General features: G+C 42.7%; 2 protein-coding genes and 1 long non-coding RNA gene across 4 annotated transcripts; 1 reads left to right on the top strand and 2 right to left on the bottom strand.

Moving 5' to 3' along the window:
* Nucleotides 1-2,170: 2,170 nt before the first annotated feature.
* Nucleotides 2,171-12,488, bottom strand: LOC139407258 (uncharacterized). Its single transcript, XR_011634081.1, has 5 exons — nucleotides 12,443-12,488; nucleotides 6,782-6,941; nucleotides 6,529-6,664; nucleotides 2,787-2,941; nucleotides 2,171-2,473 (listed from the first exon to the last, which is right to left on the bottom strand). It is a non-coding gene; the product is annotated as an uncharacterized lncRNA (long non-coding RNA).
* Nucleotides 12,489-12,716: 228 nt separating this feature from the next.
* On the top strand, nucleotides 12,717-17,392 carry LOC139407244 (F-box only protein 30-like). 2 transcript variants are annotated; one of them, XM_071150845.1, is made up of 3 exons: nucleotides 12,717-12,992; nucleotides 13,627-16,127; nucleotides 16,444-17,392. In XM_071150845.1, exons 2-3 carry the CDS (start codon nucleotides 13,653-13,655, stop codon nucleotides 16,642-16,644), a joined length of 2,676 nt encoding a protein of 891 aa, XP_071006946.1. In that variant the 5' UTR covers nucleotides 12,717-12,992; nucleotides 13,627-13,652; the 3' UTR covers nucleotides 16,645-17,392. The 2 variants fall into 2 exon arrangements, with proteins under 2 accessions (XP_071006946.1, XP_071006947.1); XM_071150846.1 differs by having other exon boundaries at nucleotides 12,835-12,858; nucleotides 16,444-17,387.
* Nucleotides 17,393-17,754: 362 nt separating this feature from the next.
* On the bottom strand, nucleotides 17,755-25,159 carry LOC139408044 (hydroperoxide isomerase ALOXE3-like). The gene is made up of 14 exons (XM_071151872.1): nucleotides 24,998-25,159; nucleotides 23,932-24,136; nucleotides 23,668-23,749; nucleotides 23,400-23,522; nucleotides 23,089-23,192; nucleotides 22,660-22,832; nucleotides 22,172-22,315; nucleotides 21,154-21,357; nucleotides 20,159-20,245; nucleotides 19,860-20,029; nucleotides 19,613-19,734; nucleotides 19,418-19,518; nucleotides 19,084-19,254; nucleotides 17,755-17,949 (listed from the first exon to the last, which is right to left on the bottom strand). The coding sequence occupies exons 1-14, from the start codon at nucleotides 25,157-25,159 to the stop codon at nucleotides 17,755-17,757; spliced, it is 2,043 nt and encodes a 680-aa protein (XP_071007973.1).
* Between the last annotated feature and the right edge of the window lie 263 nt (nucleotides 25,160-25,422).

Genomic DNA, 25,422 nt, shown 5'->3' with positions numbered 1-25,422 from the left:
TCTCAAATTTTGAGGGAACGTACAATTGGCATGCTGACTGCAGTAATGTCCACCAGAGCTGTTGCCAGATAATTGAATGTTCATTTCTCTACCATAAGTCACTTCCAACAGTTTTTTAGAGAATTTGGCAGTACATCCAACCGGCCTCACAACCGTAGACCACGGGTAACCACGCCAGCCCAGGACCTCCACATCCAGCTTCTTCACCTGCGGGATCATATGAGACCAGCCACCGGGACAGCTGTGGGTTTACACAACTGAATCATTTCTGCACAAACTGTCAGAAACCGTCTCAAGTAGCTCATCTGCATGCTCGTCATCCTCACCAGGGTCTTGACCTGACTGCAGTTCCACTTCGTAACCAACTTCAGTAGGCAAATGCTCACCTTCAATGGCCACTGGCACACTGGTGAAGTGTGCTCTTCATGGCTGAATCCCAGGATCAACTGTACCAGGCAGATGGCAGGCATGGTGTATGGTGCCAAGGGGGCGAGCGGTTTGCTGATGGCGTGGTGGACAGAGTGCCTCCCCCCCAAAATGTGAAGATGTCGAGCTGCATGAGACAAATGGTGATCACACCAGATACTTACTTATTTTTTATAAAAGTATCTGTATGCCCAGTCATGTGAAATCCGTAGATTAGTGCCTCATTTATTTATTTTGACCGATTTCCATATGAACCAGTAAAATCTTTGAAATTGTTACATGTTGTGTTTATATTTTTGATCAGCGTAGCTTACGTCGATTAGACTAAATAGTTTTCGGTATCTTTTAGTTGTCACTGTATTAGACTAAACATAGGTGATTTTATGATGTTGAAATGTTGAAGTTGAAAGGGTGCTGGAATAGTGGAGGCAGCTCCTGTTTCTTTGTGACTTGCGGTAACTCTGTGGTTCTCAATCAATAGTAATTTAGTAGTTGGGGAAATGTCAGAAACATTAACTTACTTGACTATGCTGTAGGTGATGTAACTGTTTGTTACATGCAATAGGCTTTGTGGACTTCACTGGACAGAGGTTGCTCTCTGGTTTTGTGATGAAATAAAGGTGTGGTTGAATTTATTATGCCACTGTGTCTCCTTATCGTCTCAGCCTTAGGCCTATATATCACGGTCGCAAGGCATTTGAACTAACAGGTAATAGAGCAAACAATGCAACTATCACAACACGTAAGTTGTCATATGGCTTTTTTTCTGGCTTCCCCACTTACCGCTACCGGTAGGTCTACCAGATACATTGTAACAGAGGATGAAATCAAAAGGAACAAATCCCCGCTGTGAAGTCATTATGCACGCGACCGCTGCAGTGACTACTGAAATGTAGCCTCCCTCCGTCAGTGGCCTTAAAAGTCAACTGAAAACTCAGCAGTCAATGAAATCAATGAAACGCTGTTGGCAAACCTAACATTTCAACAAAAACCGTTCGAGTGCAGGTTCGCATGAAGCCAAAACTTTAAAAAGTTGTTGGGAACTTTAGGAATTTCCTGTCAATGACAATCTATAGGCTAGAGGCTATTTTAATCAAAGGCTATGTATATGAAAAGTACACACAATTAGAAAACCCTATATGGACATTCTGTCTCATTCATGGTAGTTATGCACTGATATCATGGACAGCCTTCCCTGTTCCTTTTGAATTAGCTGGTGGTGACAACATTCGATGCATTTTATAGTAGGCATACCACCTCTGCTTGCCATGCCAGAAAGTGCTCCAGAGGTACTGCCAGCTCTTTTGGTGAAACCGCCTTTCATCCTAGTCAAGAGGACATGAGTTAAGCATTAAACATTTGTATTATCATATGCAAATGAAGAGTGAGTCAGTCTGCTCTTAGATTGGGAACATGGCGTCTGACGACATGAAGAAAATGCGTCATCTTGTTATGGGAGGAGGGGGAGATGAAGGGAGAGCAAAGGAGCATTACTCCAAGCAGTGGGGCCTGAGGTCAGGGCTGCTGGGCAAGCTAATTGCCTGGTCTCATCTGCTGTACGTATCCACAACAAATCCAAATTGAAAGGTGTTGTCTACAGTTGATCAGTAAACATCTCTAACATTCTGTGGATCACGATGAAAATTCACTCTGTGGGGATTTCTCAAAATCTTATTTGGGTAGTGCTTATAAATAATGCAATGTGTGTACACTGTACCGAAGAGAGGAGCACTATAAACCAAATCAGTACAATAAATACTTTATTTACAAAACTTAGGCAAGTAAAACAAATAAGTTGTATGAAATGGTATAGTATTTAAACAGTCTGAACATGTATGTATAAAATATAAATGGAAAGGCATATACAGGAGTCTTTGTCACGATATCAACTATGTTTTCCTGAGATCATTGATTATAATGTTATCTGTCAAAGCTATGAATATGGCTTGATTAAAACCCTGGGTTGTAAAGAAATCTCCTCTTTCACTGTCTGCTTGATGATGTCCTTCTTGTTAGACAGGTCATACCGGGGGCACATCTCAAACACCTAAGAGAGATCACACAATGGAAGAATATGATTACACAAAAATATTTTAAGGACAATCTACCCTTTTTCAACATCAAATTCATCATCTCTAGCACCACCCCAACATTAACATATCATATCTAGCACCACCCCAACATTAACATATCTCCAGCACCACCCCAACAGCAGATTTCTGTTTTGGAGTAAAAAATGATAGAAGATAAGTGTTTTTGATGACATCATCCGGAGAGAAGGATTACATAATCTGGTGTGCAGCATGTGATTTTAAGTTAGATCTGGAAATGTTAATAACGTTGGATATATGTCTTCTTACTCTATTGTAGATTTGCTTCATTGTCACATCCGCCATGTCTATGTATTTCAGCAGTGCCTTCCCTCTCTCGCTCAGCTGGCAGTCTGTTAGAGGCTTCCTGATCATCTTAACCAATGGCTCGTCGTCAGAGCTGTCACCAGACTCCTCCACCAAGCCTGATTATCAAATTACATAATTAAATCAAATTAGATTGCAAATTCATAAATTGTAACAGAGTTTCTAAATCACAGGCCTAATCCTAATTCCTACAAAGCACGTCTGGCTCTGGCCTGGGATGGGACATAGACAAAGTCCCCTTATTTGAGATTACGAGGGGGAAAATGTTAGATGGGATGTGCACTGTATTCTGACTGACACAGGGATATGTCAAGAGCTTGACATTGACATTTTTAGCCACTTGTCCATCGGACAAGTAGGACAAAAGCTGAAGTTACTTGTCCCAAAGAAACAAAAGGTCTGTAATGCCAACGGCCAAAAGGGTGACTGAACATTAGTGAAGTACATAGGAGGGATCGGAAATCATTTTCTGTGCTTACCCATTGACGATGTTATCGCCTCTAGCGGCCATCCCAATTTAATTTTATTTCTGTACTAAAAGAAGTCGAGCTCACATGCTATCCTGTATGCTATCCTGCCTCTCGTGGGCTCGTGAAATACTCAACGAATTGAATTGTGTGATGGGTGGGAATGTGCGGATTTCACCATTCCCTTCCCCAGCCATTGTATTGGGCAGTTCAATGTCTCAGTCCCTGGAGCAAACACTTTGTGCTATCCAGGAGCACGAGTATAGAACATCAATAAGCAGCTCCCAAACACTTTAAACCAGCGTCAGGAAATTGAGTCTAACATAGTTCCTGTGGGATTCAATGACATTATGAAGGGCAGCTCAGAACAGCTGAAAATTGATTTTAAAGAACTGATTGTCACTACTTGACACCAACAAACGGCCCATAATGTCTGTCTCGCTGCCTACATCGTGGCATTGAATGGTTCAGCAGACTTTTAGCCCTCTGTAACTGGCTTCGAGACTAGTTGTCATAATGCTTCAGCAAATGTACATTATCCCAGGTGCGTTGGAAGACACAATGTAAGTAACTTAATTTATTTCCCTCTTACTGCCCTGAATGCCTCTGCTGATCCCACAGCTTATGTATGCAGTAATCATGTGCTTATGAACCAGAGTGATACTGTTAGCACTGAGGCGGTGTGCCCTAGTTGGAAGTCCACTGTGTGGAGCTCACCCTGCATGAATAAAAATAACCTGAGTATGTCTGCCTCTGCTAAGCTTCCCAGTAAAGCAATAAAACAATCAAGCATCCAAGGAAAGTGCAACAAATTGCCCACGTTAACATATGTAGCTGAAGAAACAAGGTTCATGAAATCAATCATTTGCTAGTAACAGGTGACATTCATATTCGGACAATCTCTGAAACTCTCTTAGATGGTACAGTGGTAGCAATACATGGTTATAAGAGTTACAGAAAATACGGAAATGCCGAAGTTGGAGCTGTGGCCGTTTATATTCACAACCACATTTCTGTAAAGCTTAGAGAGGATCTCATGTTAAATACTGTTGAAGTAATATGGCTACAGGTTCATCTGCCTCGCCTAAAGCCCATTCTGGTGGGAAGCTGCTATAGACCACCAAGTGCTAACAGTCAGTATCTGGATAACATATGTGAAATGCTTGATAAGGTATCTGATATCAACAGAGTTTTATTATTATCTGGGTGATTTACATATTGACTGGCTTACATCTTCAAACTAACTAGTACCTGCAACCTGGTTCAGTTATCAGTGAACCTACCAGGGTAGTTACAAACAGCACAGGAATTAAATCATCAACATGTATTGATCACATCTTTACTAATGCTGCAGAAATCTACTTTAAAGCAGCATCCAAATCCATCGGATGTAGTGATCACAATATAGTCTATGAAAACCAAAGTTCCAAAGGCTGGGCCTAATATAGTGTTTAAGAGGTCATACAAGTTTTGTAATGATTCCTATGTTGTTGATGTAAAGAATATTTGTTGGTCTGTGGTGTGTAATGAAGAGCAACCAGACGCTGCACTTGACACATTTATGAAATTGTCGTGAGGTTGTGTGTTTGAATCTCATCATGGGCAACTTTAACGTTTAAGCTAATTAGCAACTTTTCAAATATACAAATACTTTTAAACTACTTTGCAACTATTTAGCATGTTAGCTAACCCTTTCCCTAACCTTAACCCTTTAATTAACCAAAGCAACAATAAACTGGAATTCGTAACATGTCCTACGTTTCACAAATTTAGCAAAATGTATACGAATGTAACATAATGTACGAATTTCTATTCGTAACATATCATACGAATTGTAATCACAAGTTAATACATACCATATGAAACATATCACACTAAATCAAATGTTTCGGATTTACGTACAGAATGATACGAAATGCTCTGAGCATTTCATGCAACCAGGTTGCATTGGCTATCTGTGTGTGTGTGTGTGTGTGTGTGTGTGTGTGTGTGTGTGTGTGTGTGTGTGTGTGTGTGTGTGTGTGTGTGTGTGTGTGTGTGTGTGTGTGTGTGTGTGTGCTGAAGAGGTCGCAGATGGAATGAGTGAGTCACAGTCAACGAGCCTCGCTGGTTGTGTGTGTTATGGGTTGTCGTGGGCTGCAGAACAATTGCGCTGTCCTCAGAACTGGATAATTATAAATGTGTTCACATTTTTGCCTCGGCTACTATATGCATTGTAGGTTGCCCATTGACAGAATAATATGAAAATTGGCCTAGCCCAACTACGTATTATTTATTTCATAAGCTTTCGTCAGCTGTAGGCTAACTTTTCTTTTGACTCATTCGATTTTTCCATCTTGGTATCGTTTGCTCAATTTCACGTCTTGTGGCCTAAAATATTGCTAATTCAAAATAAATCTGATTGAGAATAGTATAGAATCGGACTTTCATTTTTATTCCCATTTTAAAGCTGCAACTTTAGGATATTAAACACTGTATTAGAATAGTTTGGAAAATACTTATCATTTTAATTGTCTTAATGATTTTATGATATTTTAATTAGTAGGATTAGGCTTTTGCTCGGTGGCAAAATGAGGATTTCTTTCCTGGCCTCGCATGCATGCATCATTTGTGTTATAATGCTTTGCTCAACTATACGGTTTGTAAAAATGTCTCATTTGATTTCAATAACATGCTGTTGTTTCTTATATCCCTTTCATTATTATCTTAGGGCTCCCATGATTTGGGGATATTCAAAAACAACTTCAAACTTGTTTGATCATGAACTAGCGCGGCAGGAAAAGTCTAGCATGCCTTAAACTGAAAGAGTGGCTTAACAGGCCAAGTCATATTCATATAAAATGGAGAGAAAATATAAAATGTGGGCTTCTATAACAATAAAACACCAGTGTCTGCTATAAAAATAGATTTGGGCTGTTGGCCCAGATCATCCAACATTCTAGAGAGCGAAAAATATATATATATATATTTTCTGACCGGATATTCTGCGCTGCTTTGGTGAGACTCTACATCCTTCTCTGACAACTGAAATCCATATTCTGGTTGTCCGGCAGTTTTTAAAAAATTGCCCCGGAGAAGCGGACAAGCCATAATGTCGAGCCCTGTTTGTATTGTTTACTCACTTCTTGTCGGCATGAAAAAACTATATTTGAAGCACATCTTAAATCTCCGTAGTAAAGGCATAGATGAGCTAAAAATTCAAATGAGACCATTCTAACCTGTGTTTCTGTGGTTAGACACTTAGATTGGGCCCAATAGTGCAATTAAAAATTGATCACCATGAGGTGACTGTTTCTCTGGCAGCAGTGACTTTGAAGATGCTTTTCCTCTCAAAGCTTATGAAGTTTCAGGTAACTGCAACAAAACAGAGATAAACACGTGTATGAAGAGGCTACATTCTCCCCCTGTTTTACAATAGATTCTGATGTTGGTCTTGAAATTCTGTTCCATATCAGGCCAAATGATAAGTACCTCTTCGTCAACGTATTCTAAATCTGTTTGATTCATCAGGGCCGTCTGATAAGTCTGAAGATTCCTCTGTTATCTCCTGGGACGCTTCCGATATATCGTCAGGGCCCGAAGTCTCATCCCATCTCTCAATGGAGTCATGGCTGTGATCTCTTGGAAAATACTGCAATGAAGTCATCAGAACAGAACAATTATGAAGGCTTCAAAGTAAAACTTCTAATTACAAACGGCTAACATAATAGAAATGTCAAACGCACTTCAACTGAACTATAGCTGGCTCTTGTGATCAGGGTGGGTATACAGTATGAAAAGTGGAGCATGACAGTTTTTCCTTGATAATTATCATCTAATGTTGATTATTGGCATTATTCAAAATATTTGAGTCTATTGCAGATATGTCTGACAACATTCAACTCCTTCTTAATTTCCTCCTATTTTTTAACCACAACATCTAATATCTCCTTTCTTAACAGACTCTGATGGCAGAGAAACTGTCAGAAACGACCCAGGCAACACCGGTTTGGCGTCAGATTCCACCTGTAAACCACAAGATCAACATGTACCAATACAATGGTGACATGACGTTATATTAATTTTGTGTAAATTAATCACGGGATATTCCGAGACTCAAAGTAATTATTATAGAGCACTTGCCTTTAATACCTTCTTATTGTCATAAGAACTGTCACACTTGTCTGTCACAAGTTCGGGTTGTTTTTCCTTTGGCCCATCATCACAGGGTCCAGCAGAACCGAACTCGGGCCTCATCTTTTCCCTCCCACACCATACGGACCTAGCCATGACATGGTGGTCAAATAGAAAGATACCTGTCCTCCTGAACCCATCCTTCACAGTCCTCTCAGTTTCAAAAGCATCCTATGTCTGCTTCAACACTGTGGCAACTATGTGCCTAAGGACAAAGTCCCTATAAGGAGGGGGGATGTCACAAGCATCCCTGAAAAACTCAGCCTTGAAGAGCCCAAATAACTCCATGGTTAGTGGCTGCAGGACAGGGGGAAAGTCTGGTGGCAGGTAGATACTGAACAATATCACACCATCACTGCCTGCTTCATTGATAATATCAGAGTCAAGTAGGTCTGTTTCTCCTTTGACAAACAGCACAAGCGGACGGTCCTTCACGGGAAAATAAATAAATAAATGATACGACCCTTTGAAAAACGTTTTGTCCAAATCCCCAATTTCAGATGAGTAGTGGAACACTTCATAAGGGTAAGCTGAATCAAATAAGTTGAGGTTAGACATTTGGTCTGACCCTTTGAAGAAGACGCTGGATGGTATAGCATCTGCAGCAGCGTTGTAGCTGGATGGTATAGCATCTGCAGCAGCGTTGTAGCTGGATGGTATAGCATCTGCAGCAGCGTTGTAGCTGGATGGTATAGCATCTGCAGCAGCGTTGTAGCTGGATGGTATAGCATCTGCAGCAGCGTTGTAGCTGGATGGTATAGCATCTGCAGCAGCGTTGTAGCTGGATGGTATAGCATCTGCAGCAGCGTTGTAGCTGGATGGTATAGCATCTGCAGCAGCGTTGTAGCTGGATGGTATAGCATCTGCAGCAGCGTTGTAGCTGGATGGTATAGCATCTGCAGCAGCGTTGTAGCTGGATGGTATAGCATCTGCAGCAGCGTTGTAGCTGGATGGTATAGCATCTGCAGCAGCGTTGTAGCTGGATGGTATAGCATCTGCAGCAGCGTTGTAGCTGGATGGTATAGCATCTGCAGCAGCGTTGTAGCTGGATGGTATAGCATCTGCAGCAGCGTTGTAGCTGGATGGTATAGCATCTGAATCCCCGAGCTGACAAGGTAAAGAATCTGTCGTTCAGCCCCTGAACAAGGCAATTAACCCACTTATCCCTGGTAGGCCACAATTGTAAATAAGAATTTCTTCTTAACTGACTTGCCTAGTTAAATAAAGGTTAAATAAATAAATCAAATAGAATGACTTGCAGAGATTTAATGCAGTGATTTAAAAAATATATATATATATATATTGTTATTTCACCTTTATTTGACCAGGTACGTTAGTTGAGAACAAGTTCTAATTTACAACTGCGACCTGGCCAAGATAAAGCAAAGCAGGGCGACACAAACAACAACACAGAGTTATACATGGAATAAACAAGCATACAGTCAATAACACAATAGAAAAAAAGAAAGTTTATATACAGTGTGTGCAAATGGCGTGAGAAGGTAAGGCAATAAATAGGGCATAGTAGCGAAGTAATTACAGTTTAGCAAATTAACACTGGAGTGATAGATGTGCAGATGATGATGTGGAAGTAGAAATACTGGTGTGCAAAAGAGCAGAAAATTAAATAAAAACAATATGGGGATGAGGTAGGTAGATTGGATGGGCTATTTACAGATGGGCTATGTACAGCTGCAGCGATCGGTTAGCTGCTCGGATAGCTGATGTTTAAAGTTAGTGAGGGAAATATAAGTCTCCAGCTTCAGCGATTATTGCAATTCGTTCCAGTCATTGGCAGCAGAGAACTGGAAGTAAAGGCGGCCAAAGAGGTGTTGGCTTTGGGGATGACCAGTGAGATACACCTGCTGGAGCGCGTGCTACGGGTGGATGTAGATATCGTGACCAGTGAGCTGAGATAAGGTGGAGCTTTACCTAGCAAAGACTTATAGTTGACCTGGAGCCAGTGGGTCTGGCGACAAATATGCAGTGAGGGCCAGCCGATTAGAGCATACAGGTCGCAGTGGTGGGTGGTATATGGGGCTTTGGTGACAAAACGGATGGCACTGTGATAGACTGCATCCAATTTGCTGAGTAGAGTGTTGGAGGCTATTTTGTAAATGACATTGCCGAAGTCAAGGATCGGTAGGATAGGCAGTTTTACCAGGGAATGTTTGGCGGTGTGAGTGAAGGCGGAATAGAAAGCCAATTCTAGATTTAATTTTGGATTGGAAATGTTAAATATGAGTCTGGAAGGAGAGTTTACAGCCTAGCCAGACATCTAGATATTTGTAGTTGTCCACATATTCTAAGTCAGAACTGTCCAGAGTAGTGATGCTAGTCGGGCTGGCAGGTGCGGGCAGCGAACGGTTGAAAAGCATGCATTTAGTTTTACTAGTGTTTAAGAGCAGTTGGAGGCCACGGAAGGAGTGTTGTATGGCATTGAAGCTCGTTTGGAGGTTTTTTAACACAGTGTCCAAAGAAGGGCCAGATGATTACAGAATGGTGTCGTCTGCATAGAGGTGGATCAGGGAATCACCAGCAGCAAGAGCGACATCATTTATATATACAGAGAACAGAGTCGGCCCGAGAATTGAACCCTGTGGCACCCTCATAGAGGCTGCCAGAGGTCCGGACAACAGGCCCTCCGATTTGAAACACTGAACTCTGTCTGAGAAGTAGTTGGTGAACCAGGCGAGGCAGTCACTTGAGAAACCAAGGCTGCTGAGTCTGCCGATAAGAATACGGTGATTCACAGAGTCGAAAGCCTTGGCCAGGTCGATGAAGACGGCTGCACAGTACAATCTTTTATCGATGACGGTTATGATATCGTTTAGTACCTTGAGCGTGGCTGAGGTGCCAGCTCGGAAACCGGATTGCACAGCGGAGAAGGTACGGTGGGATTCGAAATGGTCATTGATCTGTTTAACTTGGCTTTCGAAGACTTTAGAAAGGCAGGGCAGGATGGATATACGTCTGTAGCAGTTTGGGTCAAGAGTGTCCCCCCCTTTGAAGAGGGGGATGACCGCAGCTGCTTTCCAATCTTTGGGAATCTCAGACGACACAAAAGAGAGGTTGAACAGGCTAGTAATAGGGGTGGCAACAATTTCGGCAGATAATTTTAGAAAGGGTCCAGATTGTCTAGCCCGGTTGATTTGTAGGGGTCCAGATTTTGCAGCTCTTTCAGAACATCAGCTGACTGGATTTGGGAGAAGGAGAAATGGGGAAGGCTTGGGCGAGTTGCTGTGGGGGGTGCAGTGCTGTTGACCGGGATAGGGGTAGGCAGGTGGAAAGCATGGCCAGCCGTAGAAAAATGCTTATTGAAATTCTCAATTATAGTGGATTTATCGGTGGCGACAGTGTTTGCTATCTTCAGTGCAGTGGGCAGCTGGGAGGAGGTGTTCTTATTCTCCATGGACTTTACAATGTCCCAGAACTTTTTTGAGTTTGTGTTGCAGGATGCAAATTTCTGCTTGAAAAAGCTAGCCTTGGCTTTTCTAACTGCCTGTGTATATTGGTTTCTAGCTTCCCTGAAAAGTTGCATATCACGGGGGCTGTTCGATGCTAATGCAGAACGCTATAGGATGTTTTTGTGTTGGTTAAGGGCAGTCAGGTCTGGAGAGAACCAAGGGCTATATCTGTTCCTGGTTCTAAATTTCTTGAATGGGGCATGCCTATTTAAAATGTTTGTTTTTTTTAAACAGGCATCCTCTACTGACGGGATGAGATCAATATCCTTCCAGGATACCCCAGCCAGGTCGATTAGAAAGGCCTGCACGCTGAAGTGTTTCAGGGAGCATTTGACAGTGATGAGTGGAGGTCGTTTGACTGCTGACCCATTACAGATGCAGGCAATGATCACTGAGATCTTGGTTGAAAACAGCAGAGGTGTATTTAGAGGGCAAGTTGGTAAGGATGATATCTATGAGGGTGCCCGTGTTTACGGCTTTGGGGTGGTACCTGGTAGGTTCATTGATAATTTGTGTGAGATTGAGGGCATCAAGCTTAGATTGTAGGATGGCTAGGGTGTTAAGCATGTTCCAGTTTAGGTCGCCTAGCAGCACGAGCTCTGAAGATATATGAGGGGCAATCAGTTCACATATGGTGTCCAGAGCACAGCTGGGGGCAGAGGGTGGTCTATAGCAGGCGGCAACAGTGAGATACTTGTTTTTAGAGAGGTGGATTTTTAAAAGTAGAAGTTCAAATTGTTTGGGTACAGACCTGGATAGTAGCCTGCAGAGTTCTGTCCTATCTTTGCAGTACATTGCAACACCGCCCCCTTTGGCCGTTCTATCTTGTCTGAAAATGTTGGTTTTCAGTAAATAAAGTAATTTCAGTAAATAAAGTATTTTTTTCAGTAATTTCAATAAATGGTTATTGAAATTCTCGATTATCGTGGATTTATCGGTGGTGACAGTGTTACCTAGCTGGGAGGAGGTGCTCTTATTCTCCATGGACCTTACAGTGTCCCAAAACTTTTTGGAGTTAGAGCTACAGGATGCAAATTTCTGTTTGAAAAAGCTAGCCTTTGCTTTCCTGACTGACTGTGTGTATTGGTTCCTGACTTCCCTGAACAGTTGCATATCGCGGGGACTATTCGATGCTATTGCAGTCCGCCACAGGGTGTTTTTGTGCTGGTCGAGGGCAGTCAGGTCTGGAGTGAACCAAGGGCTATATCTGTTCTTTGGAGGTGGTATTGCTTATCACGTGGTCTGGTATACCGCAAAAAAAGATAGAATGAGATGTTTTAAAATCCAATGGCTATTCTGAGATTTGACTATGAAAGTCTGCAATTGGTCTGCTGGCTTTCCTGAATTAGCTCGCTCGACTAACGTTTAGCAGACAGACTCGTTCTCAAGACCATAAAAAGCTGCATTCATTACTATGGTGTAGATCTAGCCTTTATTTTTTCTTAATCCTTCGAAATGAATGTATGTATTATTAATTGATCACTATACTTACATTGCAAAAAGCCATGCCCGCTCCTGAATCGGATGTTGACGATTTTATCATTACGTGCCTGCTGCGTGATGACGACATCAACTAGCGTCTCAGCTAACGATATCAAAATGATACAAGTTGCTAATTTCAAGTTGCTAATCAAGAATCGCATTACTACCTAATATCAAAAAGTGGTATGAAGATATGGTATACGATTACTTAGAGATGTAATAAGAGTAGTTTTATGAAAACTTCGCAGGCCAAACTTCCTAGGTTGAAGATGAATATTTTTTTTTGACCTATCTCGCAAACTTCTATAAGAAGGAAGGAACACCCCGACCCACATGACAACCATTGTCCAATGGGAACACACATCCCTAGGATCATCTCTCAGTTTAGAATAGAGGGAGAAGCAACAGCGGACAACGCATAGGGAGGTTGGTTGAAAGACAAGAGGAGAGATGTATAGGAAAAAGTTGTTTACATCCATTTGTAACTGTAATATGAACGGACACGTAGCTGGATTACTATAGTCGTGGAGTTTGAGCAATCGAGTCACGTCAACGCTACGGTAATTAGACAATAATTGAAGTTTCTTTCTGAGTTGTTGTTCATGGGACAGCTGAAAGTTAGTGGCTCTTTCGTCACTCAGACTGCGACACGGTCTTCTTGCTATATTCGGAGTTGTCTCAACAGCTACACTGAATCCCACCATCAGCATGACCAGTCTGTGAAATCAGTCCTTCAAATAGTATTTCTTCATTCATTAGGTTTGCTTTTGGTTTATCAAGCTGAACCTTAATAGCTGGCTTGTTTTCCTTTGCTGACAAAGCTGGCTAGCTAGCGGCTAACTTAGGCTAAGTAGCTGGTCAGCCAAGTTATTATTAGGCTATTGGTGTTACAATGACTCAACATAGCTAAGCTAGCTCGCTCTTTAGCTTAGGTATTGAACTGAGCTAACCTACTGTAGATAACTCATTTCCTATCCAAATTATTCCTTGCTACACTGTTGCTACTTGAGGAATGAATGGCTGGGTTTATATTTTTCAACCAAATTGAAATGACTAGTGTACTGTATTGTATGCACCCGCTTGTACACACAAATTAACATTCATTCCTGTGTATATTGTTTCCTTTTTCCTCTGTGTTGTGGACTCTCCCCTTCCCATCACCACACCTCCCTGCTCCACCTTACACCCCTCCAGAAACTCCACTCCCCCTCTTCTTAAAGATGGAGCTGCAACATACCCACTGTGTGACCTGCCTAAGTCAGAGGTGCATGACCAGGCCTGAACCTGGTATCTCCTGTGACCTGGTCACCTGCCCCTTGGTCTGCGGGGCCATTTTCCACACCTGCAAAGGACCCGAGCACCGCCTCCTCTGCCCCATGGAGAGGGTGCCCTGCCTGAACAGTGGCTTTGGCTGCCCTGCCACCCTGGTGCGGACCCGGATTCCCGCGCATCTGGAGGTGTGCCCAGCGGGCGTGGTGTGCTGCACCATGGAGTGGAACAGATGGCCGATCAGCTGCCTGGACTACACCTCATACGAGAGCCTGAGCTGGGGGGTGGAGGAGACAGAGCAGCTGGACATGGCGCTCGCCCTGCAGGACCAACACACACTGATCGAGTCCCTCAAGGTGGTCGCCATGGCGCCCACGGTTGAAAGACAGCCAACGGTTGTCGCCGTAGAGAGTGAGAAGGACACTGCTTCGGACTCAGCTGTGCTGGTGGTGGCCGACCCTATAGCTGCCACTTCTGAGTCACCACCACCATTGACGCCGCAGTCACCGCCACCATTGACGCCGCAGTCACCACCACCAATGACGACGCATTCACAACCACCATTGACACCACCGCTGGGCTCAGCAAAGGATAAAATTGCCAACGGAATAAACGGTTTGAACGAGGAGCGGTATAGCAAGCTGTACGAGGCCACAGTGGAGACGGCGAGGAGCCTTGCCGCCGCGTTGGACGTCCTCAGCAGCGCTAACAACACCTCTGATAACAACACAGAGCAACACATCAACGGAGGAGCAGTGCTGGAGCCTCAGCATAGTGAGAACAGCAGTGACAGGAATGAGGAGCTGCTGCTTCACAACAGACTGGAGATCAAAGGTCCTGTAGCTGAGGGTGTTAATTTGAAGGAGTGCTATGGACAGCTGCACCAACTCCACCAGGCTACAGTCCAGCTAAGGAGGAGCCTGGTCACAGCCCTGGGTGACCTCGGCAACACAGTAAAATACACAGACCCAATCAACGGAGCCCCCTCTCACCCTCAGGCGGAACCTAACAGCAGCTTCCACCAATTGGAAGATGCAGACTCAATTAATGTTGAGATGAAAGATGCTGAGGCAGGATCATCAGTCGGACCGCTGAGAGTGGTCAGCAGAACCGACAGTGAGGTTGCCATGAATGTTGTTGCTGATGGCAACATGCAGATGGAGCTTTTAGGTAGGGCCTCAAAGAGTATTGAGGGGATGGATGGACAGAGCCTATGTAATGGTTGTTTGAGTGGGGAAGGCTCCCAGAAGAGGCCACAGGAGCAGGTCTTAGGTTCAGATTCAGCAGACCAGCAACAGCCTGGAACCAGTTGGTCCACCAGTGAAACAGTATGCCTAGTCAAGGTGCAAGATGACTTGAATCTGTCACCTGTGCCTCAAGGGTCCTGTGTGTCTCAGTCACAGACACAACCCCAGTCTCACCCAGACCCTCCACTAGCACCACCTCTGCATATCCACCAGGGTATTGCACACAGGGCCAGCCACGTGGTCCTAGAGGACAGAGGGCTGGAGAGGAAGTTCCAGAACCACCAGTTGCTCAGAGGCTTGGGCCAGTTTGCTCTGTCCAATGGACGAAGGGTCCGGGTTAGGTTTAGACCCAAAATGGAGGACAAGGCAGTGGATACATCAGACCTGGAGCAGGAGGACGACCCCATGGGCCTGGGGGAGATCGACCTGATCACAGCAGCCCTCCTCTTCTGCCTGGAGGAGTCTCGCAAGTGCCGCAGGATCTCTGAAACGACCTATGTAGACGGCTTCCACGTCGACTTCGGTACGCAGACCTTCACTTTCCCAGCGGCCATCTTGGTGACCAGCACAAGGGTGGGCGACGTAGCGTCTGCGGCTGCTTGCGACCACGCGCCCCAACTATCCTACCCCAGCCCCTTCCGCACCCTCCGCCTGGACCTGGTTCTAGAGGAGGTTCCACAGATCCGGAACATGCCATGTAATCGTCTCCAGCAAATGTTCTCCTTCGTTTGTGGCCAGCTGTTCCGCAGGGATGAGTACTCCTCCCACTTCAAGAACGTCCACGAGGACATCCACGCGGGCCTCAACGGTTGGATGGAGCACCGCTGTCCCCTGGCTTACTACGGCTGCACCTACTCCCAGCGCAGGTTCTGCCCCTCATCCCAGGGTTCAAAGGTCATCCATGACCGGAACCTTCGGTCATTTGGGGTGCAGCCAAGCCCCGTTGGGGGGGAACCATTGGGCGAGTCCCAATCAGACCAGTTCAGTGGGCTTCCCTTTGAGGTGCTGGAACATGTGGCCCGCTTCCTAGACGGCTTCAGCCTGTGCCAGCTGTCCGTGGTGTCGCGGACCATGAGGGACGTGTGTGCTAGCCTGCTGCAGTCCCGGGGGATAGTGGAACTACGGTGGGAGAGGAGGCAGTACCCAAACGGAACCTTCTCATGGCAGATCAAAGACAGGGTAAATAACTCACATGTGTTGGTTGAAACTGGACCACCAGGTATAAGATGTGCAAAAGTTAGATTTTTAGACCGCCAGTATTATAGTTTACAGCCATATTTACAACCACATCTGAGGATTTACATTCCCAGTCTGGGATTTTAGCGTGCCACTGCCACGATAGGGTCTTCTTATTTCGACACTGACACATGTACAATAGCACTGATGTTAAATCCCTTACCCTATACCCCATTTAAATGTTTGCATGTATAGGCTAATACTACTGGATTGAACTATCTTGCCCTCTTATCAATACTCTCTTGTTCTGTTTGGGCAGGTGTGGAGATTCAGCACTGCCTTCAGCCCCGTTAGTGAGTGGCGGTTCGCCGAAGTCTCCAGCATGTCCGACCATCTGAGGACGTGCCGCTACAACACCGTCGAGCGCAAGATGGAGGCCGTTCCACTGCCGTCCATGTGCACAGCCAGAGACCGATCCCTCCTCTCCATCTTGAAACTCCAGGAGCAACACATGACCTAACCTCTGTTAGCTACACTGTGTAATTTAATACCATAGGTTTTGATGTTACATGTATTTTTTATATTGAAAAATAATGTGGGAGAATCTCAATTGCATATTACTTGTGTCCTCTCCTTCTCAAAACCCATTGGAGGAGAAGGTCAGAGAGGAGGGACCTCTGGCTTTCTCATCCAATGGGTTTTGAGTAGGATAGGATGTCAGCAGTATGCAATTGAGATTCTCCCTGTGTCCTGTGTTGTATGACGGTTGAAGAAGAGCCTTAATGTATGAAATAATACTTGATCTGCTTGACACACGGTTACAGTAGGTTTCTTGACCTGCAATGTATCCATACTAGATGTAAATTAGTACTATTTAACTTGCATGGTTTGTTGGTGTTTAAATCGTGCCCCTATTTTGGTAACATGATTTTCTTGGACAAATACTGACTATACATAGAAAGAAATATAAATATTTTCACTGTCTTGCCTTTCAGCAAGTTATTTTCCATATAGCACTTTAATGACATGTGCAAGTCCCTGGTCACTCTTACACCAATGTACCAAAAGCATCCTCATTTAAATGAATATGGTGGGGATCAATATGTGATATGTGCAAACTGGACTTGAAGGACCAGTGGGTTGGACCAGAAAGTGACCACAACACACAAAACAAAGGAAGAGAAGTCATGCGTGGTCACATGGAGCTGTCCCAACAATGCATGTGATTTTGTTGCTGTTTAATAAAATGAATCTTCAATAACACCTTTCATGATCTTCCTTGTGTTTGTCTAGCTCTTTGATATGTTTTTATCAGCACCATAGAGCTTCAGTGAATCAGACAAACTTTAATTTATTTAATTTATTTGATAATTAAAAGTTAACTTGAGAGAAAGTGCAATAAAACATGGTTATTGAGATCAAAGAAGACAAGATGGAGTATATTTACATTCTCCATCTTTCCAAAGGTTAAATAAAATGTTCACTTGAATGCTCATAATTAGTAACATATTTGCATAACTGGTTATTGGCAGCAGGGTATACTGTATTCCTTGGACACACTACTTTGCCCTGTACTACAGGGCTTGCGAGCAACTTTGCATGCTCAGTCATTATGGTAACATGAACCAGCTCACATAGATACACTATTCTCCATCTCGGCAGGGTTCAGGTAGTTATAAGGTGGTGTAAATGTGGAATTCCTCTCAGTGATTGACTCACTGAGGTAGGATAACTCAGCCTGAAAGTGCTTCATCATCTGCTTGGTCACGTCAAAGTATCCATCAGTCTCGTCAAAGTATTGATTTGGGTATGAGCCAAGGGGGATCTGAGGAAAACAGACGATATTCAAATGTATTACTTTGTGGGAGAAGAAAATCTCCAGATATAAGAAGAAGCAAATGAGTGAGTTATGTATTTGTGATGATTAGGCCTGTCTGTCGGGTCATTGGAGCAGTGGGGTAAAGTACTTAATTAGGAATACTTTAAAGTACTACTTACAGTAAGTAGTTTTTTGGGGTATCTATACTTTACTTTACTATTCATATTTTTGACAACTTTTACTTTTTACTCCATACATTTTCCCTGACACCCAAAAGTACTCATTACATTTTGAATGCTTAACAGAACAGGAAAATGGTCCAATTCACACACTTATCAAGAGAACATCCCTGGTCATAACTACTGCCTCTGACTTGGTGGACTCACTAAACACAAATACTTAATTTGTACATTATGTCTGAGTGTTGGAGTATGCCCCTGGCTATCACAAAAATATTGTCTAATATATTTAGCAATTACATTTACTTTTGATACTTAAGTATATGTATACTTTAAATATATACTTTAAAATTCTTACTCAAGTTGTATTTTGCTGGGTGACTGTCACTTCGATGAAGGTATCTTTACTCAAGTATGACAAATCTACCTTTCCCACTACTTCAGTGGTGTCAGGTATAGACTAGACTTGAGCAACAATGTCCCTGTTTGAATACTTTCAAAATGCACCCTTCTTTTCTTATTTCCTTGAGGAAATAGCTGATCTGTAACTGTGAGATTGGTGAAAGCAATGGGGAGGAAACCCGAGGATGCTGGTGGGAGGAGCTATAGGAGGACTGGCTCAATGTAATGGCTAGAATGGAATAATTGGAACAGTATCAAACACATGAGTCATATGCAAACCACATGACTCTGTTCTATCCATTCCATTCCAGCCATTACGATGAGCCCATCCTCCTATAGCTCTTCCCACCAGCCTCCTCTGGTGGAAACAATGTTTTCACCTAACCCACACAGAGACCTGTGATTACCTCAAGCAAATAGGGTGGGAAGGGAGAAAGGAAGGACGCAATTGTATTCAAACAGGGTCAATGACTGCAGCAACAGTGACCACAGCACATCACAGACATGACTCTAAAAATACCATATCTAAGCGGGTCAAATCATTGAGGTCAAAACTCACAAAGTCTGAGTATTTCTTGCTGAGCAGCCATGTGGAAGCCATTCCCCTCACTGTTGAGCCGACATCTGGCAGTGTCTCAAAAATGGTGCTCATGCTAGAGCACCCCTTAGTGGTGGGAGGAGCTTTGCATAGAAATATGGGGCTGTTGGGTACCCAGCTGCAGTAGTCAAACTAGGAAAGAGAAAGTAGTCATATGTAAAAAAAAAAATATATATATATATATATACATATTATTTATGTTTTTTAAATAAAAATACATATTTTATATATATATATATATACTCAGTCCTGCAATGTAATTTGTTAACTTGTTTTGCTCTCTTCCTCATCTCACTTGTCCCATGCTGACAGCAGAATGTTGTGCTGACACAGTGAAGATCACCATGGTGATGAATTTGATGACTTCCTTCACTGTGTCAAAACGTTGAGGGATTCCTGGGAAGGTGACATCAGTGGATGAGGAGAAGGATCTTAAACAATAGAACTACAACAGTGACATTTCATCTGTTCATTTGATGAGTCATCATACCTGACTTTCCGTTTCCAAGGAACCCATGGATGAAGATCTCGTGGATCCAGTCCTGAAGCTCAGAGTCCCTGGACACTTCACTGTCAGAGGAGTAGAAGTGCTCCACCATCCCCTGGACAAAGCTTCACATCACAACAATCAAGCACTTATCTATGTTTGTGTTGTTTTTTACAATACAATTATTTAATTGGCCATTAAGGTTACTAAGGTATTACTGATACGTCCATCAGTGTAGCCATAGCTCCACCTGTTGATGATGTTCCACAGCTTCAGGCCATCCTCCCTGTAGTAGAAGTTGGGGATGGACTCCAGTCCTCGTGCAACAATGTTCTCCGGCAGACAGAGGGAGCTGTAGGTGATTTCTGAGTGTGCCCTTTTCAAGAGTTCCTTCAACCCCTCCAGTCCTAAAGTGGTGTCCTGGATAAATGTTTGCTTTTTTGTCATTTTTCGGGACACTTCAATAAAATATGCATCGGTTATTGTTAGGGTAGCAATGTCTATTGGGTTAGCTTTTAAGCTGTGTATACTTTTACTGTATTTAAATACCTTCGTTAAGCCTTCTTCAGGTCCAAAAAGTATTTCACGGCTAATGGTGTTTACCGGCAAGGTATAACGGAAGTGGGGAATCAGCAACTGGACCGAGTACAGACAATTAGGAAGATGGAAGTAAAGAAAGTTACAAATATACATAGAAAAATCTTTGTTAAAACGTATTCGGTGTCGGTGACAAAAAGGGGTCCTTAAGAGGTCCAATGCAGCCATTTATATCTCAATATCAAATCATTTCTGGGTAACAATAAAGTACCTTACTGTGATTGTTTCAATTAAAATGGTCAAAAAGAAACACAAGTAGCAATTTCTCAAGCACTAATTTTACTAGGACTGTTTGGGAGCAGTCTGAGTGGGAAGGGGGAAATTAAAAACTAAAAAGGTTTGGAACGCTCTTTCTTATTGGTCTATTAATTAATTTACCACTTGATGATGTCACCAGGCAGGTCGAAACTCCTTCCCATCAAAACAAACTGAAATTTCAGTCTGTCTTTTCCAACACCTCTTGCACTTAAAGGGCATTATCACCATTTTCACAATATCACTGTATTATTCCAACCTCATAGTTTGGAAATATATATAAAAGACAGGATAATCATGTTTTTCACTGCCCCGGGTCACGTTTAACATATTGACATCCCATTATTCTAACATAGTAAATTGAAGTAAAAAATGGAATCATTAATGGTGAAACTGCCACATCCGTTTGGGATATTATAAAAACAAATAAGTTACTGCAAACAACGAACACTGTGTTTTCCCCTCGAATATCATTGCACTCGCGACAGAACAGAAGAATATGTACTGCAATTTGTTTTACCACACTGATCGACGCAGTTCACGTCCGTTTCGTCCACACAACAAAAACAATAACAAAGGTGCTGGGGCAGACAGTGGTGCTATTTCCCCTAATGAGGATTCCATCTTGAAACAAGACACTTTTTGATAGTTGATTGTTTGGTGGGACCCCAGTCTGTGTCAGGCTGTCATACCTTGTGGAGAGGGTGCATGATAGGAAGGCTCCGGAGGGTTGCCATAGCAAAGGCCTCAGCCAGTAAATGAGTGCCCAGCAGATTATAGCTATTCTGGTGTTCAATGAAATCTGCATTCCTCACAAACATCTTGGCTAGCAGCCAGTCGTGCTCAGAGTCGCTAGGCAGATATATGGGGTTCTGCTGAGAGGGCTGCTGCTCCAGCTGTGAGGTCAGAGAAACCCAGAACCAAAGGAATAAAGGCAAGTTTTAACAAAAACACAACTTTTATGACAACATTGTTCAGGTACAGTTCTCAATACACAAACATGTAGCATTTTGGCAAATAAACTTATTAATGTCATATCAACATTCAAATATGGATCCAAACATGGACTGACTCCCCCTTCTCAGATCTATAATTTAAATAGCCTTGAATACTGTACATACATGATATTGATTAGTGGCTGTGATGTAATGATAACTGTGGAAAGTAGCTTTGTTTTGAGTAGAAGTGTTTAGCACGTTTTTTCCTTTCTTTACTGTTAACAAGACATTTTTTCTCTTGTTTTTAAATGATTTTTTAATTGTTGTATAATGGTTGTTTTATTCTTCTTTTTTTCTAATGACATTTGGTTGAGCTTTGTGGAACAGTTAGGATGGTACTACAGATGTAGGATCTTAATTTGAGCGAGTTTGCTACAGGAGGAAAATAATCCTTCAGCAACAGGAAATGTGAATTATTAAGTGGATTATAATTAATGGACATTTTTGTAGGGTTTTTATACTTTTTTGGTAAGGGAATATCCAGTCTGAAATTTCAAAGTGGAAATTACAAACTTCAGAAGTCCCTTTAAACCTCAAATATACTAAAGGTTTTCCTGCAACAGGGAGATCAAATTAAGACCCTACATCTGTATTTTTTAGCTTTATTCTGAATTGTCTAGAAATTTTTCTGAAGACAGCTGCATGTTTTAGTTTACCATTTGACCCCCATGTCTATGTCACTTAAGTATGCCATTGGTGCAGGTGTGTGTACCTGGATGGCGATAGGTGTCAGATTGTCCTCTGGGTTCCTGTAGAACAGGCAGAGAGCAGCAGTGAGAGGCAGTGGTTTACCATTGACCACCCGGGTTGGCACACCCTCAAGCCTCTTGTAGTCGCAAATGAATATGTTTCCTTCCTGTAGGGAGGACAAAAGAAGATGGAAGTTAAGGCATTTGTGGTCTAATTTAATTTACTTAAAGTAGTTATAGTAGCTCATGCCGCTCACACAATGGCTCCTACTAGCAGAAAGACAAAATATACGATTTAAGGTATCAAGGGGTTGTATAAGGGAACAGCAGGGGCACAAGCAATGAACCCTGTGCAACACCAAATTAAATTTTACCATCAGTTTAGGGGAAGAAACCCTTCCTCTAACTCCATTGTATTGTTAACTAGCACCACCCACCTGTGATAAAATACAAATCTATACAGCATATTTAGAGATCCAAGGCGTGGCTAAGACCGACTTGTTTTTCATACCTTCATCTCCGTCGCCAGGGAACTCCCGTCCTCCAGGAAGGGCTGTACCATCTCGTCTGTGACAGGGAAGTTGGGGGGAAGCGTTGTGCAGCGCTGGATCACATTGGGGTTGGTTCCATTCAGAAATTGGGACCCAAAAAAGTCATCCTCCTTCCAGTGCTCAGAGACATATTCTAGGATGGAGGTATTATGTCCGTGTAAGCTTAAACACATCTCTAGATTGATTCAACAAACACGTCTCACTAGGACAGAGTTATGGCAGTATGCATTAGCCTAATAAGTGTATAGTTTCGAAGAGCAAGGACATTTGGTATCATTTTTTAAGCTGGTAGGGCCCACTGATGTAAGAGCAAGTTGCTGTTTGCTGCAATTACATCTAATAATGCACCCTATGTTTGATGTTTTAACTTGAGGGGTCTGCTCTTTTACCTGAGATGGGTGTTTTTCTGAACCAGAATACTTTTTTCATCTTATCCAAGTCTTCCCACTGCTCGGTGGAGTCTGCAAGGCCCTTCAGTTTGAGCTCAAACATTCTGGAAGAGGGTAGATGGGGTTAAAGGCAAAAGGTGAAAGGTTACAGGGATATTTCCTTCATGTTATGTCATTACCATCTCACAGTCTTAGGGATGGTTTTGTGTTTGCATCTTCAGATGGACGAATGCTACACTGGTGGGTTTTGGTGGGTTTTATGCACTGGTGGGCTTTATATTGGTGGGTTTTATGCACTGCTTTGAACCTACCCTGATTCTCTTGTGTAGATTGTCTCTACCTCTTTGGAAAAGGAAAAGAGAACTTCAGCAGGAAGGGCTGAGAGTTCTTTGGCACTGTTAATGTGGGGAAGTCCCTCAGCAAACTCATTCCACCTGAGGGTGGGACAAGAACACACACTTATTGAAACAAAGAAATGTGAACAGTTACAGAGACGTGTACATATACTCACAGTCATCTACAGCCTTATACAGATGGACAGTTATGTCAGTGTGTTGAGCTGGGAAGTGAAAAACGTACTGGAACAGTTTCTTGTGACGCTCCAGCTCCTTTTTACGATGGTGCACCAGTAGAGGGAGCTCATCCTCAAAAACCTTCCTGGCTGTGAAGTGGAGAGGCATAGAAAGATGACAGAGGATGAGCAAAGAAGGTCAAAGTAGGCAAATGTATCACATCTTAGCAACATTCTTGTAATATAAGTTATACAGCTATGCAGAAGTTATATGATAAATAACATTGACTAGGGTATTATATTCCCAGAAAAATTGCTGATGCAGGGCACACCTTTTCCTCCTCTCAGCTCCACAACCTCCCCTCTGGACACCCATTTGTAACAGGGGAAGTAGATGACATCATGCTCAGGTGTCGTCACGACAACCTTGGAGCAGAACCACTTGTTTTCTGGCAGGAACAGGTACTGCTCTTTCTCCAGCTTAACCAGGAGGAGTTGCCCCAGAGTTGAGGCGGTGGTCACAGTGTAGGTCCCTGTCTGTAGAGAATGGAGATGTGGCAGTTACATGAGGCAAGTCATTTTGACAAAAATATTTTTGATTTTGCCCAAAAGCTTTTTTGTCCAACATGCCATTTTTACAGCAGAGCCAAACAGTGTAAAAATCCACATGAGCAAAAAAGTTTACTTTTGGGGCTGTCAAGGTGGCACCTGGAAGTGAACTAACCTTTTAAAAATACTATAAAAATGTTTTAGGAGACTATCCTCCTTGAGGCCTGTCACTTTGTACATGTCACTACTAGTATAGAATGCCATCATCCTCGTGATTCTACAATGATGGTGAGTGAATATGAAAAACACTCCAACTCACTTGCATGACAATCTTAATTTCCAGTCACGGTCAGAGAAAATGGCTGATGCAAATGTCCCACATGTGCTTAAGATACCCAAATGTCTCACCTTATCAATATTTGACATACATACTACAGTCTACCTCTCATGAATGAACATACAGCATGATATTGCACACCATGTTAGTCTCCAGCAGTGTTGGCAAAATTATTTTACCAATTCTGTGAACATCTTCCTATCGACATTATGTATAATCCTGTATATTGTTTGAAGTTGCCAGTTTTGTTTCAGGTTAAATCACACTTTTAAAAGCAGCCTTGAAAGTGATATTTTAGAAATAAATCTGTCTTCTTCATGGTGCCTCTACCACAATCAGTCGTCTATACTTTGAGTGAAGGGCTATTACACATATTTGCAATTCTTAACTGCAACAACTCAGTTATCGATTCGCTTTTATATTTGTTTCACTGCAGGGTTAAAAAAAAAATATGCAAAAAAGACAGACAAAAAAAGACAATCTGTCACTGTCACGCAAAGCTCATAACTCACCTTTCCAGTCATGACATCTAGGACACAGTTGGCCAAGTTTGTGCGCTCACTTGTCCCGTCTGTTCCGATCAGTGTGGCATATATACTGTCAGAGGTAGAAGAGTGCAGAAAGTCACCAGTACTCAGATATATTTTGTACTGGTGTCGTACTAGTATTGCCATGCTTAGTCAACGGCAAAAACAAACAAACCTGAGATAGGCCAAAAATGTACTCGAATATATACCACTCTTTAGTGAATGTAGACAAGTGCAGGGGGAATATGTTTCTCTTTTGCTCTCTTTTTTTCTCTCTCTGAACATTCATTTGACTATCTTAAGGGGGAGTGTCTATGTCTGAATCAAACAGGAGTATGGTTCCATGCAAGTGGACAGGGCAAATTATAGCATGAGGATTATCTATTAAAACTTTCCATATCTTCAATGTC

This window comes from Oncorhynchus clarkii, chromosome 4 (genome assembly GCF_045791955.1).
Source record: "Oncorhynchus clarkii lewisi isolate Uvic-CL-2024 chromosome 4, UVic_Ocla_1.0, whole genome shotgun sequence".
In the NCBI taxonomy this organism is placed as follows: Eukaryota; Metazoa; Chordata; class Actinopteri; order Salmoniformes; family Salmonidae; genus Oncorhynchus; species Oncorhynchus clarkii.
Note: the sequence above shows the minus strand (reverse complement) of the source record. Positions and strands in the feature narration are given on the sequence as shown.